General features: G+C 40.0%; 1 protein-coding gene across 7 annotated transcripts in view; it reads right to left on the bottom strand.

Moving 5' to 3' along the window:
* Positions 1-14,269, bottom strand: part of exoc6 (exocyst complex component 6) — a 75,677-nt gene extending 61,408 nt beyond the window's left edge. For all 7 annotated transcript variants that reach the window (XM_069708781.1, XM_069708784.1, XM_069708786.1 and 4 more), the window contains exon 1: positions 14,144-14,269. In XM_069708781.1, the coding sequence (XP_069564882.1) occupies positions 14,144-14,241 (98 nt within the window). In that variant the 5' untranslated portion in view covers positions 14,242-14,269. The remainder of the gene's footprint in view (positions 1-14,143) is intronic.
* Positions 14,270-18,893: the final 4,624 nt, after the last annotated feature.

The following is an 18,893-nucleotide window of genomic DNA, read 5'->3' as shown; positions in this document are numbered from 1 at the left end:
AGGAGCAGTTGGAACATTTCTCGTGTATCCTGTTACTGCCATTCTCTGACCAGCTGGTATGACTTTGCTCCTCTTGCATTGTAGTTTGACTCTCCCAACTTTACCATTGTCCTGCATCTTGTCTTTGTAAATGCTATGCAAGTGTCTTATGAGGGAAGCATAAGCACAATTCTCTGGGATTTGTGGCTCACCTTCAAAACCTTCATACAGGGTGTCAAGGGCATTTGTGCCAATTAGAATAGGAACTTCTGCATTAGCTCTGTGATCAGGAATGATGAGTGCTAAGGTGCCAACCTTTACTGGCTGTCCTGTAAAACTCTGGGGGAAGATTATGTCAACTTCAATATAGCCAAGGTATGGAACAATTTGGCCAGCAGCTCCCTCCACTTCCAATAAGTTACCCAAAGAGAGAATCGGATGGGAAGATAAGTGGCTATCATGAAAGGATTTTGAGAATGTTGTGACCTGCGAACCAGTGTCAATGAGGCAACTGCACTGGATATTTTCAATAGTAACATCAGCTACAGATTTAGAGCCTACTAAACCACCTGGAAGCTGATTTCTAGAGGAATCACTCTGTTGACATTTGACTCCTCTGTGTTTCTCCTTACTCATGGGACCATCATCTAAAATCGTGGTTCCAGCATGTCCCGCTGCTGGAACCCGGTCCAGTTTAAAGGTAGACCCTGCTTGGCCTTCCATTCTTCCTGTTTGGCTTTAAGCTCTCTGTACTTTTGGTCGACAGCTGCTTTGTTAATGGGGTTTTCACATGTTTTTGCTATGTGCCCGTCTTCACCACACCTGAAACAAAACCAAGCTTTTGGTTGTGATTTAGGGATGGACTGAGATGTCACCTGATGGACTTGAACCTCGGCTCTGGCTGTGGGTGAATCGTTGTTCGTTTCAGCTGCCTTATTATGATGCTTAATTTTCTTTTCAGACTTTTTCGTGTTAAGCTGCATCTGTAGCTCAGACACCTGTTTCCTCACAGTTGCAGTCTCAGAAATGTATGCCTGCAATACACTTGCATGGGGATCACTATATGGAGAGATGTCAGACATAGAGTGCACACTTGCCATAACCATGGCTTTGGAGGTTCCAAAATGGCGGTGCATTCTATCCAGTTTGGTGGCTCTTCTATCCTCTTCTGTTCTGAGCTGCAGTAACAGCTCTGCAAAGTCAAGTGGTTTGTCAGTTTTGAGTTCTAGTTGTAGGACAAGGGTGTGATCCCAGCAGCCACGTCTGAACTGTTTTAGTAGGTGACGGTTTGCGTCAGACCTCTTCACTCCATTTCTCTTCACAGCAGTGCTTAGTAACACCTGCAGCCTCTGTAGGTACTCAGATGCTTTCTCACCTGGGTTCTGATTGGTGTTCAGAAACGTAGCAAATATTTCCTCACCGTCCTCCACCAGGCCATAAGCAGAATCCAACAACTTAACATAATCTCTGGGATGGGCTGAGGAACCAAGCTGCTTCACAACATCTGAGGCTGGCGGGAGGAGACTCTCCAGTATTTTCCTTCGTTGCACATCGATTGAGCTGCCATCCTGAAATATCAAATCCACATGAAGGCACCATGTATCAAAATCTGCTTCACCGGCCGGCTTAGGTGTTCGCCCTGAGAATGAGCGCAGCCATTTTGACTGGTTCTGAGGTGTGGAGGTTTCAGTTTTAATAACATGTTCCACCACAATGCGTTGCACTTCAGGTGGATTTGTCACTTCATTGAGTGTGAAACCTTTAGCTGAAGTTGGTTTCATTTTAGCTGAACCATGTCTTCGGTTCTTGTTGGATTTTCCATCAAACTCAAGTGGAAGGGGCTCTTTCAGATCACATTTCTTAATGGGTTTGCATATCAAGGGTGTAGTGCTATAGTTAGAGTGGATACTGTTGTCAGAGTCACTATTATCACTTGAATTTGAAGATTCAACATCGGCGTCTGGTTCATAGTTAGGAAGCTGGCTAAGTACTCTAATACTGTCCACCTGCCATTTCACAGTTGGGTCACTCACGTTCTGTATCTCAAAGGGGAAATCAGTCTCAAGTATAGCTCTGGCAGCTTCCAACTCAAACTCCACAATGGCAGTGTGATCACCCTGCTCTTCTATACTCTGCACCCTCACCACCCTTTCTACAGCACCAATTGTGCCCAGAGAGGCAATGATGTCACTATCTGTATCAGCACTGTTGATACCAGACACACAAACAGACCTTCTGGCATGAATACCATATTTTTGTTCAACATCCATTTTTTTTTCTTCCTCTGGGGCAATTTATGTAACTTAAAATACTAGCATAGGGTGTAATTCCACTTCAAAAATACAAATTTATCAAAACTTAATCAACACTGAATTATTAATCTATTGACATAAGCCGTGTCTAAAACACTGTAACACACTAGATTTCCTGTGTTAAGTTTAGGACTGTCTTTAGGTCGCTCTGGGAGTGAATGAAACACAGCAAATGTTTGCAGTTTAAAACAAGGAACTGAACTGCAATTTATTATAGTTATTAACACGCATAGAAAATCAAGGGAACAGCATAAAAGAAAAATAACAAATTCAAATAATAACCCCAACCGGTATTTCTCTCACAGTCAGTCAGTTTCAGTCTCTTGTCTTTCAGTCTACTACCCGGTAGTGTATGTCTGGAGGCTCTCAGCCTAACTCTGATCTGAATCTTTTGCTCGTCGGTGCTCTGGCAGGAGAATCCAAGAAGCCCAAATGCAGCTTCACCCACGGCAAAGATGATCAGGGATCACAGGGTCACTTAGCTCCAGCGCTCTGTGGAGGTTTCTGGGGATCGCTGTCTCCATCACAAATCCATACAGAAAAAAAAAAAATCTGCATGCAGCAGAATTGAATACGACGTCAGTACTGTAATTTCTAAACTCTATTGTTGGTGTAACAGTAAATGACCAGTAATATAGTATACACACATATATATAATAATATTCACTATGGTCAATATTAACATACCAACATATTTCACACACACATGTACTCATGTCTCAGTGGCATCTATCACTTATACTTAACAGGCATTATTTAAACATCCACAGTTACTAAGCAACACACTCAACAGCTGTTCTCAATCTGACCGTTTACTTCTGGCTAAAAACAAGAAAATGACGTCAGCGTTCCCGCTCGCCTCAACAGGTCCCAACGCATTAACCCCCAGCGCTTAGCTAGCCCCGTCGCGTACATGTAGCTCCACAATCACAGATATCAACCACGTAAAATAATATTCATCAACAAATTAATATTTATCTCCGACTGTTTTTTTTCTCTTCTCTCCTGATTGGTATCTTTAGCCCAACTAAACAACTGTTACAACTGTCCTCCTTTGTAGCTCTACAGCAACGGCTAACTGTGAGCAACGCATTCGTCACTCACCGGAGATTCTTCTCAGACTTAAAGAAACTTCTTCCTTCGGAGTCGGTCTGGTTAACGATCAAATAAATAAAGCTCCTCAAAAGCAATGAGCAAAAATCAACCAAATGAGATTCTTCAGTGGTGTAGATCATGACCTGCTGTTTCATTGGAGGCGTAAAGGGTCGTCTCCCAGGAGAAGACTTGATCTCCCGACGTGCACGAGAGCGCCTCTCTGGTAAACGTCAGTATTGCATGTGTGAGATAACCCTTTAGTTGCTGGTAAAACTAATGTGGGTTACATACCATAATCACTTAAGGAGGCAGAGGAGTAACTAAATTTGAAACAAACCGAATCAGCAAGAGCAGGACAGTATCAGCGCTTATGATGGCGTACGGCTGAAACACGTTCATTTACCCACGATACGAAATTTCGTCGCAACCGTGCCCGCAATCCGTTTTCCTGATGCACAAGTTGTGCGTGCCTTTTTTTGCCATATGCATATTTTATGAAAACAATGCAGTCCTGCGTTTACTTCAGTATTATTATTGGTAAAAAAAAAAAACTTGAATAAAAGCATAACCACTGGTGCTTAAATCCTAAAGGACCCGGCTCATCTTGGGCCCAAAGTGTTGATGTAGTTGTTGCCTCCAATTAACAGCCAGTCGGACAAAAAAACTGCACAGCATTAGCAGTTTGCAGGAAGTTAATAAGTCACCAGTTGGTGGCGGCATTGAACATGGGGATTTATTTACTGTGACTGAAAAACCGGCCACTTTTGGCTACTGTTTGATTCAACGCAGGTTCTGGTCCAGGCTCTGGTCATCTCACACCTAGACTATTGTAACTCCCTCCTGGCAGGTCTACCTGTTAGTGCCATCCAACCTCTGTAGCTCATCCAGAATGCAGCAGCTCGACTAGTCTTTAACCTCCTAAATTCACTCACACTACTCCGCTCCTCCGCTCCCTTCACTGGTTACCAGTAGCTGCCCGCATCCGTTTCAAAACATTGGTACTTGCGTACCATGCTGCGAACAGATCGGGTCTCGTCTACATCCAGGACATGGTCCGCTCTGCATCTACCAATCGGCTTGTTGTTCCCTCACTGAGCTAAATACTCAACAAAATCAGGGCTGTTTGCAGTCCGACGATGATAAATGATCTTGGGTGTATAGTTTCTGGACATTTCGAGTCGCTAACGTTGTATTAGAGTCAGCAGCATTTCTTTGATACAATGTGTTTGAATTTATAAGGTTTCGATGATTAATCTCAATATCAATACATGTAATATACTGATGTTTTTGGGGTCTTTTTTTAAGCTTTTTTTTTTAAGATAGTTTAAATAAAATGGGTAGCCACACTAAAAAGGATGCGTTTGGGACAACTTTTCACTTCCAAAACTCCAGCAGCTGGTCTCCTCAGTTCCCAAAAATGTACAGTGTTGTAAAAAGAAGAGGAAATGCAAAACAGTAGTAAACATACTCCTGTCCCAACTTTATTGAGATGTGTTGCTGGCATCAAATTCAAAATCTTTAAATAAAACAATACAATTTCTCCATTCCAACATTTGATATGTCGTCTTTGGTCTATTTGCAATTAGATAGGGGTTTATGAGAGGAGTTATTTTCTTGTCTTGGTGAACCACCAGTGAACCAGACAGTAAAACGGTAACCTACCGACAGAGTGGGCCAGTGGGGAAAAATGTTATGTTGGACACTCAACTGATGATAATTCATATTGTACGTAAAAGTTTCACAATCTAGGTTGAAATAACACAAATATTATATACAAGTTAACATTTTATTGATATTGGGGTTATTGGTTCTACTCAGTTTTGTTGTAAACTATTTATGTACGTATTTTTGGTAAAGGTTCAAAGAATGCGTATATATTTATTAGACGCAGTAAAGCAGATAGCAGGGACAACATGTGAAAAATGTCCAGTAGTTTTAACTCTGAAACTAGCAAATTACCCAGTGTGTTAAATATAATAATAGCTGCAGCCTCAAACATGTCTATCAGTAGTTGCTGTGCATGTGTCTCTGAGCAGACAGTGACTCTCCATTGGAAATGATGAATGAGGTTCCCAGACAAACAAAATCTCTAAGTCAATGGCCGGCCCTCCTGACATTGTCAAACATTTCAGCTTTATTTGAGGAGTAAAAGCTCCATCTAGTGAGACTGAAGTGAAATGCTACATTCAGAAATTTTAGATATACTGTATGCAGTATTTCTTAAATGAGCGTGAGCTATTTGGTCATTTTTGAACATCTCCAGTGTGAATTTCATCATCTGTGACAGCTGGAATTCGACAGGTTTTCTCCCTGCCGCAAGAACGCTATGAACTCGTTTTCACTCATCTCAAATGTATTTCCACAGTGGCAGCAAAACTCAGGACAGTTGCCTTCAGTCATTTAGTATACTGAACAACACACATTTTGTGTTATATTACATTTTATCCAAAGACAGCAGGACTTCTTTTAGTTTCTTGAAGAGAATTAACCTCTCATCCAAAAGACTTCTTTTATATGTATATATATATATATACTTAAATATTTTAGTAAGGCATTTTTTTACAGCAAAGAGAAACAAATCCCATAATAAATAAATAATTAAACCATGCAACTGACAAAGAAAGACCAGTAAGAAAAAACTAATTAAACAAATAAATAAGTAAAAATAAAAAAATTAAGAAACTTCATCAAAACAACCATACAACACACCAACAACGTGGTCAGACAATCGTGTCAACCATAAATTCACCAAAATGCTTCTTTAAAGGCCAGAACTAAAGAAGCCTTTCGGACAAGAGGTGAAACGTCTTCAAGTAACTAAAAAAACAAAAAGAACGGGACATTGGCAAACATTAGATCGACCATGACTGGGAACCTTCACAGACATATTGCTAAGCATTTTGTGGTATAGTAAAATATATTAAAGTAACAGTTATAATTTATTTATTGTAATATTAAAATTCAGTGAGAACTGGAATTTTTTTAGGTAAAATTTAAATAACACTATGGATTGAGCGTATTTTTTTTGCCTATTACAGTCGTCATTAACATATATAAAATTGATGCGTGCATGCGCCTATCGTTCTTGCTACTTTTCCCTGTTTTTTTACTGATGCCTGGTTGTAATGTGTGCTTACAAGGTTCTGGACCTTTGCCCAGTAAAACTGTGTGGTGCTGTGAGATTAAATGCTACGATGCAAACAGGAGAAACAAGCAAAGACGACTACAGACTTCAAAAAGTTCTGTGTGAAAGTCCTTCAAAAAAAGAGAGGTGCAGCACAATCTCTGCTAGTTAAAGCTAGCAGATAAGTCGACCACAGCTGAGCACAATCATTAGAGTGACGCACTGAGCAGACAGTGAATCCCCACATAGCATTTCGCTCACAATGATAAGGTTAGTATGTCGGCAAGTGACCACAGGGCAGCTAAGTGCTAAAGTAAGCAAAGTTCCCGAGACTTCCAAGTGTCACTACAACGTCTACTGAAACCCGCGGACCCAAAACATAGATTTAAAGCAAATTGGTTTAAATTATTTTTTTAAACTTTACAGTGCACACACACGGCGTGGGATGCAAGAGCGAGTGCTCTCATCTGTTAATATGGAGGACAGCAAAATGAAATGACAACACGCGCCACGCAGGCAAATAAACTACATTTTATTAAATGTACCATAATCACTTAAGGCGGCAATATACAACCAGTCTGGACACAACCAGTACAAACTTAAGTTTAAATTATGTGTATGTTATGTTTCAAACCTTTCAAGGGAAATGCTTAATATTATAATAACACATACGTGTGTTTTAAAGGACTCCCAAAGAAAATTATGTTTTCAAGAAACGCTGCCTTTGATAGGAAGGACAATATTTACAGGGGCATTTAAAAATTTCAGCCACACATTTTGATGAAGCTGACTAGTTAAAGAAGAACCCTAACTTCATACAGGAGGGTTTTAATCCTGCCTGATAATTATTGTCTGTGAATTCACATCCCTTCGTATTTGCATGGAGTGGGGGGTGGGTAGACAACCAAATAATTGAGCTGTCCAAAAATACCAGTGCCATCTGTGTAATGAGGCGTTGAAGAGAAAATAGTTTTTTTAGTTGTCACACGTAATTATGGTTCCACTCTGAATATAGCTTGACATTCTTCTCCTTGAACTACCCACAAACTCATCACTCAATATGGGACCTTGGGAATGGTAACAGCCACATATTTGTACACCAAAATAATCACATTATGATGACAGATCTAGCACCAACAGACAAGAATCTTTACTAATTTCTTAGATCTCCATCATTTCTGAAAGATCTCAGCGTTTCCCACTGATGTGTGTGCAGGGACTCATAGTTTAGAGGGGCAGAGTGTAACTCAGGTTATTTTTTCTGATGTCCCCCAAAATGCCTCATATACAGTATATCAGTAGACACTACAATTAACGGATGCATGCCTAAACATTTCACATTCAGAATCGCATTAGATTCTATTCAATTTACTGATGTTACATTACATTACATTTAATTTATCTGACACTTTTATCCAAAGCGACTTACAATAAGTGCATTTCAACCATGCGGGTACAAAACCCAGAACAACAAGAATCAAGAAAATACAATTTCTTCAAGAAAGCCAAACTACAAAGTGCTATCAGTAAGTGCCATTTTAAGCTACTAAAGTTCTACTATTCAAGGTAAAGTCGGAAGAGGTGTGTTTTTAATTTGCGGCGGAAGATGTACAGAGTTTCCGCTGTCCTGATGTCGTTGGGGAGCTCATTCCACCATTTAGGAGCCAGGACAGTTCCCTAAATGTCTCACAGGCTGTCGGTAAATGCTAGTTTGGCACTCAGTTACTGCAGCATGTGGATGTGGTATTTCAGCAAATCCCGATGCATTTAAACGGCATCATTTTAAAGGGCTGACATTACATTTAAATTTGTATGAAAAGTAAAAAAATTAATTTAAAAAAGTACATTTGCTGGGTGTCCTGATAGCAGAGTTATTAAATGTCACATTCATTAGCAGCGAGTGTCCGGTTCAGGACCTTCGCTGCATGTCATTCCTCTGCTCTCTTTCCTGGCAAATCACTGTTAAAATAAACACCCACAAACTATTTTTTTTAAAAACATGAATAAATACTGTTTAGCAGAGTGGGGTGAAAGTAAGCAAGAAACCAAAAAAGTAGGGAAGAGCCCTCAATCAACAGACAAGGAAATGACCAAACAAGCACACCTGTGAGCAGAGGAAGGAACTCAACAGACATGGAAGTGATAAATCAAGCACACCTGTGAGCAGAAAGAGGAGAGGATCAACAGATAAAGGACACATGGAGGAGAACTGAGGAGGAGTGAGAGTGACTGAAAGAGGAGCTATAGGCAAAGACAGAATTCAGTTTCTGGAGGTCGTTGCTCTAGAAAAGAACGTTGGATAGAGTTGTTCAAAGAATAGAGCCTGGATTATCCCAGAACCGGCTGGACTGCTTTGACCTTTTTGGAGACCAAGGCCTAGTGGAGCTGAGTGGATCCCTGGAGCATGTGGACCGAGCTGAAATTGTTCAACTCCCTCTTGGACCTGTGTGGCTGCTGCTGAGGACCTCCCTGGCTTTGGTTGGATTTAAGACAACTCGTCTTTGACGAACCTCTCCAGGCTTCTCCCTGTCCTTCCTTGCTTCACCCCTTCATCTTTCACCCTCATCTTCCTGGACACTAGACCCCCCCCCCTTCACACATACATATACACACATATATCGGACACAAACATTCTGAACCGAACTGATTTTCAGCAGATACTGGAGTCCTAAGTTAATCTTTCTTTTAAGAGACATTGTATGTGTCTGATCTGGACTCTGATTTTGATTTATGGCTGTTATGCCTTCATGGACATTTAAGGGATATTTTTGTTGTGTGATGTTTGTGCTTATTTAGAAATTATGACCATTTGATGACCGTTTTGTTTAAATATAATAAATATTTACTGATGGAAATTATAGTTTGTGTTACATTTCCTTTCTGCCTTTTGTGGTATAGTTTTAAAGCTATCCGGGCCATCTCCCCCTAAGGAATTATACACCCCTTCTTAAATTGACAGGGTAGAAATTGTATTTTACTGTCTGGCGCCCAACTATGATTCTGGGGATAAAACTACACTACAACTGTGTTAACTTTTCAAAAGTTGCAGTCAAAAGTCTTCACTGAATAAAACAATGACACGTATTGCTGTTGGGTATAAGGGCATCATTTTTCAAACTACTAATTCATAGTGTCTCATCATCATGGTTTTTTATATAATCAGATACTGCCAATTATGAACAAATATTGCTACTGCCAAGATTGAGATTGATATACATGTAAATACAGAACAATTTTATAAGAGGATTTTTTTTTTCCTTTAATACAAAGGCATACAAAATATGAAAGTATTACAGTATATCAAAGGATGGAAGATCAGGATAGCCTTAACCTAAAGATGCAGCAGGAATGATAAGCCCTTGTAATGAACAAGATAAGAGCCTAAACTGAAGGTGGTGGAATTATCCTGAAAATAGCCTCAAAGTTATAGGGTTGATACGCATCACAGGGAGGCACCACAATATTATATATTATGTTTGATTACCTGCCCTTACCAATGTCAGTTTAGTAAAGCCAGGACAATAATGTTCACCTGTGTCCGCCCACGAAGGCACAGCTCCGCCCCGTTGTGGACAAGAGAGCGTTCGAGAGCAACAAGACAGAAATTAGTACGACCTTTTAGTGAAATGAAACAGGTGCAGAGGAACGAGGTCAATAACAGAGTATCTTGTTTCATTCAGTGTAGTTCAGCGGGGCGATACAGTGGTAGGGTAAAGCTGATCACAACTTCTAAAATACATTAAAAAATTAAAAAAAGGGTTTGCTTGAGCCGATCAATGGCACAGGACCCGTGAATGTGTGTGCACATGATCAGGAGCATACCGTCCTCTGGAAAAACCCTGACACATCAATGGCTTCCTGTTGGTCATGACTGCAATGCTTAGTTAGCTCATTTTTGCAAATACTATTGACATGTGGAGTGGTTTTGGTGACACTACACTTAAAAAGACTGAAGTCATTGAATATTTTTTCAAACTGAGTATTGCAGATTCCAACATGAGATCCATTGTGTCCCTATGCATTTAGTGGTGGCAGTATGCCACCGTTAAAAGAGGAGCGCCGCTGCAGAGGAGACGAGAGGAGGTGACGACTCCGTGTCATCTCTTTAAAAATTTGCGTTGTATTATTTTTTTTTTTTACTAGGGACGTTTCCTATCCAGGTCAATTTACACCTGTGAGTAAACTGCGCTGACCAGATAATAAGAATTCAATTCAATTCAATTTATATAGCACCAAATCACAACACAGGTTATTTCATGGCACTTAACACATTAAAGTCCTTACAGCAAAACTTTACAATATTATACAGAGAAACCCAATAATTCAACAATTCCCACAGAAGCTAGGAGGGAAAAACTCCTCTTTAAAAGGGAGAAAAACCTCCAACAGAGGGAAGAAAAAACTCTCTCTTAACAGGAAGAAACCTCCGATAGAACCAGGCTCAAAGGTGGGCGGAGCATCTGTTTACAGAACCAGGCTCAAAGGTGGGCGGAGCATCTGTTAACAGAACCAGGCTCAGAGGTGGGCGGAGCATCTGTTAACAGAACCAGGCTCAGAGGTGGGCGGAGCATCTGTTTACAGAACCAGGCTCAGAGGTGGGCGGAGCATCTGTTAACAGAACCAGGCTCAGAGGTGGGCCGAGCATCTGCCTTGACCAGTTGGAGGTGAAAGGAGAGCAGATGGAGAAAAGGACAGCGTGGAGATCCAAAACATGAAGTGTTGGTGGGGCGACAATCAATGATTGTAACAAGCAGCAGGTAAATGTTCACAATGCAACAACAGAGGTAATCACGTTTTTAAGATAATCATTTGCCAAAAACAAAAGTGTCCTGCAGCTTCACGACACACACGCACAGTGACGTTAAAGCAAATAAACTCATGTGACAGGAGGACGAGGAGACACAACTTCGGTTAAGTTGGAAAATGTGGCAGATTTAAACTTCTGACATCAGTACTTCGTCAATTAAACGTTGCTAAAAACACGAACAACGTCGCATTCCTACCATGGAAAGGGGAGACCACAAATCTACAATCTAATTTCCATCAAAATGAGCCGTCTCCTGAGCTCGAGCAGATAAGTCTGTATGCACGGCTCTTAAAAAGGGTGCATGGACTATCTACAAAGAGCAACACTGAAGAAAAGATAAATACTTCAAAAATTATTTGAGAACTTCACCCTTATTCAGTGTGGGTTTCACTAAAATTACCTGACACATCAATGATCTCCTCTTGGTTATAATACGAGACTTATGGCCTGATTTACAAAAGGTTTTTGTGTGTAAAAGTACGTGCAAACTTCACACCACCCACAAAAATAATATCCAAGCTTGTAGTAGATCATTTTTGGGGAAAATAATTTACTACACAAGCTTCATATTCAGGTCAATTTACACACCTGTGTATGATCAAATGAGTGTCTTTGCTGTAAAGTTACTGTACCATGCTCACGTGAAGTTGAAGGACTGGTTTTGCCTTTGCAAATAATTATCCAGAAAACATAGTCACCTCGACTCGCTTCATTGTCGATGACTATCCTGTGCTCGTTGTTATAATTTGCTTTGCTCTCATTATCAGCTGAGTGCAAAGTTTCTCTTTTATATGCTTTCCTCGCACGTTGTGTAAATATGCGATATGAAGTGTTTGCAGCACAAAGTAATGTAGCATTAGTTTTTTTTTAAAGAGATAAGATAGTGAAATGAATCAATAAACAAAATCCTGCAGAGGCAGATACATTTTAGCAGCAGCAGACTGCCACTGTTAAAGTCATATAGGGGAAACCCTGAAAGGAACCAGCAGTAAACATCTGCTACCTTTGTGAATGCTTCAAGCTTTCCTTCAACTTTACTATTGTCTATTTATTCTGACTTCTTCCGTACGTCTTTTGGTCGCGAACTACTTCTACTTCAAGCGATTTCAACTATCAAGCTATTCAGCTTTTTGAGGACATTTATGCTATTCTATCTTTTTTCTGCCATTTATACTTTTTTCAATATTCTGCTTTTTTTTGCATTCACACTTTGCATTTTCTACTGGAAATGCTTTTTTTTTTTTTTTTTTAATTATTTTATTGTGGTTAATACCTGTTCTTTACTGTAGCTACTTTGATGTTATAGTTGTGGACTGGAAAATGAAAAGGTGTTTCTGTTTACCTTCACAATCTATGATAATAAAATCATCACTGAATCAGTAATAACTGTGTGAATAACAAATGGACTATAACTTCATCATAGTTAATTTGACCTCTGTTTAATACATGATTGAAAAAGCATGAAAGTGTACGTGATGGCGTGTCTCCAGATAGGTGTTGTTGTACCAGTCCAAGAGTGACGTCATATACAAATATAAACAAATGAACATAATATCTGACTTGCATTCAACCCCGAAGCTGCTACCAGGAAGTAGGGCAGATACAGTCGGTTTAATGTGACTTCCACATTAGGTCAATTCACTGACAGCGAGATGTTCATCACTAATAAAAATCTGCACATTTGCAACGTTCCCTTTGCCAGGGTTCAACAGACAGTATCAAAGATTTCAAATAATGATTCCATTCAAGAGTGATGCTAATTTTATAAATGTAGGGTTAAGCTGGACATTTCACTACAGGCAGGAAAAAACACACGATCAGAAATAGGTCCCAAAGTGGAAATCCAAAAGGCTTGTGGATGGCTAAAGTATGACAGTCTAAATTGGTAGGACTCAGAAAAGTGTTGTCTGTTAAACAAAGTTTGTTAGGTAGGGGCTTACGATCAGGTAAAGGGGGAATGACCTTTCATTTGTGAACATGTAACCCTTAAACGCCTCGGTTGTGCTGTTAGAAGGAAAGTGCCGTTAACATCATGAAAGGAATCAATGAAACCGGAACGAGCTGAGAGCAACGTCGTGTTTCCCCTTGAGGGCACATATTCTTCAGTGGTTTCCTCCAGGTAAGCAGGAAACACAATCAGGGCCGACAGGCATGTCTGCAGAACAGGTATATGTGAGAGGAGGCTGTAAATGGTTCGTCATCCTGCTGTCATTCATTGCGGACTTAGCTTAATTTAGCTACTTAATACATCCAAGCAGTGCGTTAGCTTGAGCGATTCAGCATCCGAGCTATCGAGCTTCTTTTGGCCACAGCACAACGTAACAACAACAACAACAACAACAACAACAAAAGGGAGGTCCAGATGACTGACTGTAACACGGTCTGTCAGAAGCATTTATTTTATTATTACTGTCCAACAACTAGCGGATGTTGTTACAATTAGCCCCTGGCTAACACCAGCTGCATATCAAGATGTGAAGTGCCACAGCCACACCCACAAATTGTGTTTTCGTTTTTTGACAGGTCACCAGTCGTCCATCATTAACACATGAGCCCGGGGAAATCCCACATTAATCTACAGCAGTGTCGAAATGGACTCAAACGGAAGAGAAATGTTAGCCTGCTCGCTAACAAGCCAGCTAGCCTCACTCCTCATTTCAACACCATTATAAGCCTGTTGACTGAAATTGCTAACGTTAGCCTGCCGGTGGCTAGGGCAGCTAAGCTAGGTCTAGAACAATAGGTCTGATATTTTTGGGACACGCAACCAAATGCAGAAACGTTATAATCGTTAAGGAGCATCTCAAAGAAACCGTATGTTCTTACCGAAGAGTAGGACCGACACACGCCGTGTCGGTGCTTTCGATTTCCTGCAAAATCCGCTCGTGCTCCGTTATACACTCCAGGGTTTCATTCTCCGCCATGATTGTTATGTGTATATTACGACTCACTGCAGCTCCGCCACCGCGCAGGTCAGTATGAGGTCTGGCCTGTGGGAGGCGCTCTACAACTGCAATGACGTCAGTGACGGCAGGTCCCCCCACCCTCCACATATCCTTTACGTTTTATGAATTTGGTGCTTGCAACAAAATTTGTTCAAAAATAACTGCAGCTGATTTGTAAAACCATCTTAGTTTTTCGCTGTATCAACCAAGCAGAAACATATTGTCATGAAATTGGTTACAATTTCAATAATACAAGCAAATTGCTTCATAACTAAAGCACTAACCCTGCTTAAAAGTGTCACGTTACACCCATCCAAACCCTTGGGTATTTTTTTTTGTAATTTCCACCATTAAAAAATGTCCCCTAATTGATTAATACCAGCTGCACAGACCAAACTGAACAACTCTGGGCTCTATGGATCAGAGACACTTGGGATTTTTTTTTTTTTTTAATACAATAAATCTAATACTCCACATCACCAGAGTGAGTTTGAAAAACTGCCTAATTTAAACTGTTAATTACAAAGAAAATTGCAGCCTTATAAAAAATGAGTCCGTAAACCCTGATATTATTGAGCTTGTTGTAAAAATTCACAATTTCAATTTTCACAGAATTTGATGGAACAGCAATGAAGCACATATAGTCAGATTAGTGCCAGGCTGTGTCAGTAAATTGTCAACCTTTGAAAAAAGGGAGCCAATACAACTGATACAGCCTGGTCCCACCACAGCAACCTCTGCAGTGGTAGAAGTTAAGATCAAACAGCATTTCAAATCATTCATTTTGTAAGTTAAGTTGTGTGTCTACCATCAATTGTGGCTTTAGATTAAGTTTGTAAAAAATAAATAAATCACATCTTGAATATTGCTTGAATTTACCTTAAGGTGGTTCCCAGAGGCAAGTCCACAGATTCTAAGTCTGCAAAAATATTACCAAAAGCCTTTTCGTCTCGGTCTTCTTCTTTTTCATCTTGACTAGGTGGGTCAGGTAAAGCAGCATGGACCCTGTCACTGGCCATTTCTCTCCACACGAAGTTTGAAGACTAAATATCTGCATGTGTGAGTGAGAAAGCGGGACAGCAAGAACTCTGTGTGTTTGTGTGTGTGTGTGTGTGTGTGTGTGTGTGTGTGTGTGTGTGTGTGTGTGTGTGTGTGTGTGTGTGTGTGTGTGTGTGTGTGTGTGTGTGTGTGTGTGTGTGTGTGTGTGTGTGTGTGTGTGTGTGTGTGTGCACGAGCACATGCTGAATTCCAGGGCACCTGCTATGGTCAGCAGAAATAGAGGGTGCAACAGGAAAAAGAGACCTTGTGATTCATTGGACTTTGAAGCCAACAAAACTGAATTCAACTGTTCCCTGTATCTACAACGAACCCTAAAGAAACAGCTTGAAGAAGTTTGACTTTCTTGATTTATTTACCCCTCTAGACTTAAAACAGTGTCAGCAGCTAATAAAGAATCAAAGTTGTAGATGTTTTTGGCCTCAGGCAGTGAATGAATAACAGTTAAGTCTTAAATTGGATTGAAATGCTAATGAAAAACATAGTTTAAATTATATTTAGAACTCTTTAGGAGCTTGTCTGGGGGAAAAACATTGTGAATGATTATTTAAAAAAAACACTGCAGTGTCACATCTCACATGAAATATACAGAATAATTCAGATCATATTGTATATAGCAATAATTCATACTTTGGTTTTCTGTTGTCACGAATGTTAACTGAGCTACCCAAGAAATGCGCTCTCCTACAGTTTACTGGATGCAGATGGCAGAGCTTTAGCTAAAGCAAATAAATACAATATTCAATATAACACTTACTGTGCACAGTCACTTGTTCACTGTGGCCTTGGTAGTTGATTAAGTCTCTTATTTAATTTTGTAGCTATATAAAAAGGTAACAATGGATTTTCAGCAATGGTACTGCTATATGTTAAATACTGCACTGTATGCACAGCTTTTTTAACTGAGTGACGTTACAGCAGTGTTAGAATTGGTCAGGAAGTGCTGGGAGCGATAGTTTCAAAAACACAGCACCTCATGGATCCCCTGCAATTTGCCTATCAAGCCTCTAGAGATAGATGATGCAATTATGACCAGTAGGTAATTGCACTCTGAGTTTGAGGAACTAAAGATACATGCCAAGATTTTATTTATGAAACCCAGTATTTTAGCAGATATTCTGACCTCCCAGGGTTGTGTTTTACCTCCTCTATTGTTTATTTTATACACCAAGTCCTCCACCAGCAATTTCTCAAATAGCAATTTTATTAGAGATGCAGATGACACTGCCTCAGTGAGCCCCCTGTCTGATGGGGAGGAGGAGCATGGGCCAGTTTTGGACTAATTTGTTAACTGGTGTGAGAATTTAAACCTCCTCCTAAACACCTCACCAAAGGAAATGCTCGACCAGAAGCTGAAATGGGACTTAGACTGCGCACAAAAGTTCTAAGACTCAACAAAGTGTGTACTTTAAAAAATGTTCTGTTCTGTTCTGTTCTGTTCTGTTCTGTTCTGTTCTGTTCTGTTCTGTTCTGTTCTGTTCTGTTCTGTTACATATATCAAATACCAAACTGCAGATCGTAAATGGAGATGGGTGTGGAAATATCTGAAGTACAGGTACCTCAGAACTTTATTTAAGTACAACAGTTCATATTCTTCTTACATATGACGGTTTTTTTTTGTTGTTGTTGTTTTTTACAAATACTGTACAGTTATATTGTGTTTGTGTGTGTGTTAAAGAAAGAGAGAGAGAGAGAGAGAGAATGATAAATATTTGGTTGAAAGGTATAATGAATAATATGTGACGCTGTCTTGTGATGTCAGCGTATAAGCAAGCCACCTGCATGGTGTGGATAAAAATAAATGGTACCACAAAAAGATTAAGCCTACCACATTTTTCTGAAACTACATTTTAGGCAGAGCAGAAGTACTTGGCCGGCTTACACAACCGCTTTCTATTTCCTTCTATTGGTCTCAAAATGTATTGGCCCATTTTGAATGTCGACAATGCGATTGACACAAAGATCTATAAAAGCCCTGACTATGAGTTTCCTTATTACTCCACCAAAAACAAGAAGTGGGTCACACACACACACACACACACACACACACACACACACACACACACACACACACACACACACACACACACACACACACACACACACACACACACACACACACACACACACACACACACACACATGCATACCAGCAGTATAGGAACTGTGTCAGAGTTGCCGGAACAAACTCACAGTTAGATCGATGCTGCACAATGCAGAAAGAATGCGAGTATAAAGATTAAAGGTCTAAAAGTCAAAGTCAAAGGTCAGCGGTACTGTGACGTCACACCACTCCTGTTGTTGTGAGCGAAATTTCTCAAGAACACCTTGAGGAAATGTCTACGGATCTCGGACAAATGTTCCCTTTGGGCTGAAGGATGAAGTTACAACACACAGGTCACCAATAGTCAAAGGTTAAGCAGACTGTGACCTTCAAATTTGGCACAGTTTGTTCACTTGGACTCAAGGATAAACTAGTTAGATTTGGGTAGTCAAAGGTCAAAGCTATTGTAATCTTTGACAATATATAGTGGTAATATATACCACTATTCAGGAGAATTGGACTAATATACAGTGTATGTATATAAGAAAAACAAGAGAAAAAAGAAACTAGCTCACAGACAGGAGCCGGCTTCTATCCTTCTTGTAAAGAAGCCAGCTCAGAGCAAACTCATTCGTGAATTACACATCACCATCTAGTATGAATTTCAGAAATTGTCCTGATTCGTACACAGTTAATTTGGACTATCTGCTCTTACGTGCCATAACCTGATATGGAGAGGGCATAAAAGAGTACTGGCAGTTGATGAGAACTGCTGGTGCACAAGAAAATGTCCTGGTAGACCTTGAGTAAAATGTAATTGCCAGTAGTGCAAACCAGTGAGTACTGATTATGTACTGACTTATGCAACATGAGTACCATGTAGAAATGTGTAAGGAAGAGTCAAAACTTGCAGTTATGTTTTGGAGCATCCAGTCATATTTATCCAAGAGCATAACATTTGAGATTTGTTCATTATATTATATTATTTTTTATTTGAACTTTTTGCAGGTACAAGAATGATTTTTAAGCTCGACAGAATACATAGAAAATAAACTTTGTGTTCATATCAGATCCTGTTGTGGTGAAGGTTTCACACTTCACATCAGAATGCCCAAAAATGAGCACTATATATATATATATACACTTCATATCAAGTGGTCTTATTGTGTGAGTGTGTCTTTTTTGGAAGAGGATCTTTGAGTCACAGCGGGGAGAAGTCGCTGTGCCCATTCTTCTCTCCATGTGCTCTTCCTTTCCATCCTCTGCCTGCTTCCTGTGTCTGTCCAAAGCACAGGCTGCTCTGCAACTGCTGACCTCTATTGTAAGTTACACTCCAAACAAAAAGCACTGAAGGACATCCTGGAGCAAGGTTGGTTGTCCAGATGTTTCAGACAATACCAGGAGCCCACTAGATCACTTTTTATTTCTGGACATTTTGGGAAATACATGACTTTGTCAAGGGAACTTTTAAAAATTGACAGAAAAACTGCCTTCTAGGTGTGTTAAGAATGTTGTTTTGTTAGAAACCAAT

Source organism: Brachyistius frenatus, unplaced genomic scaffold (genome assembly GCF_029030835.1).
Source record: "Brachyistius frenatus isolate BFR_SWC_R1_liver_20210118 unplaced genomic scaffold, ASM2903083v1 Contig_78, whole genome shotgun sequence".
NCBI classification, from domain to species: domain Eukaryota; kingdom Metazoa; phylum Chordata; class Actinopteri; family Embiotocidae; genus Brachyistius; species Brachyistius frenatus.
Note: the sequence above shows the minus strand (reverse complement) of the source record. Positions and strands in the feature narration are given on the sequence as shown.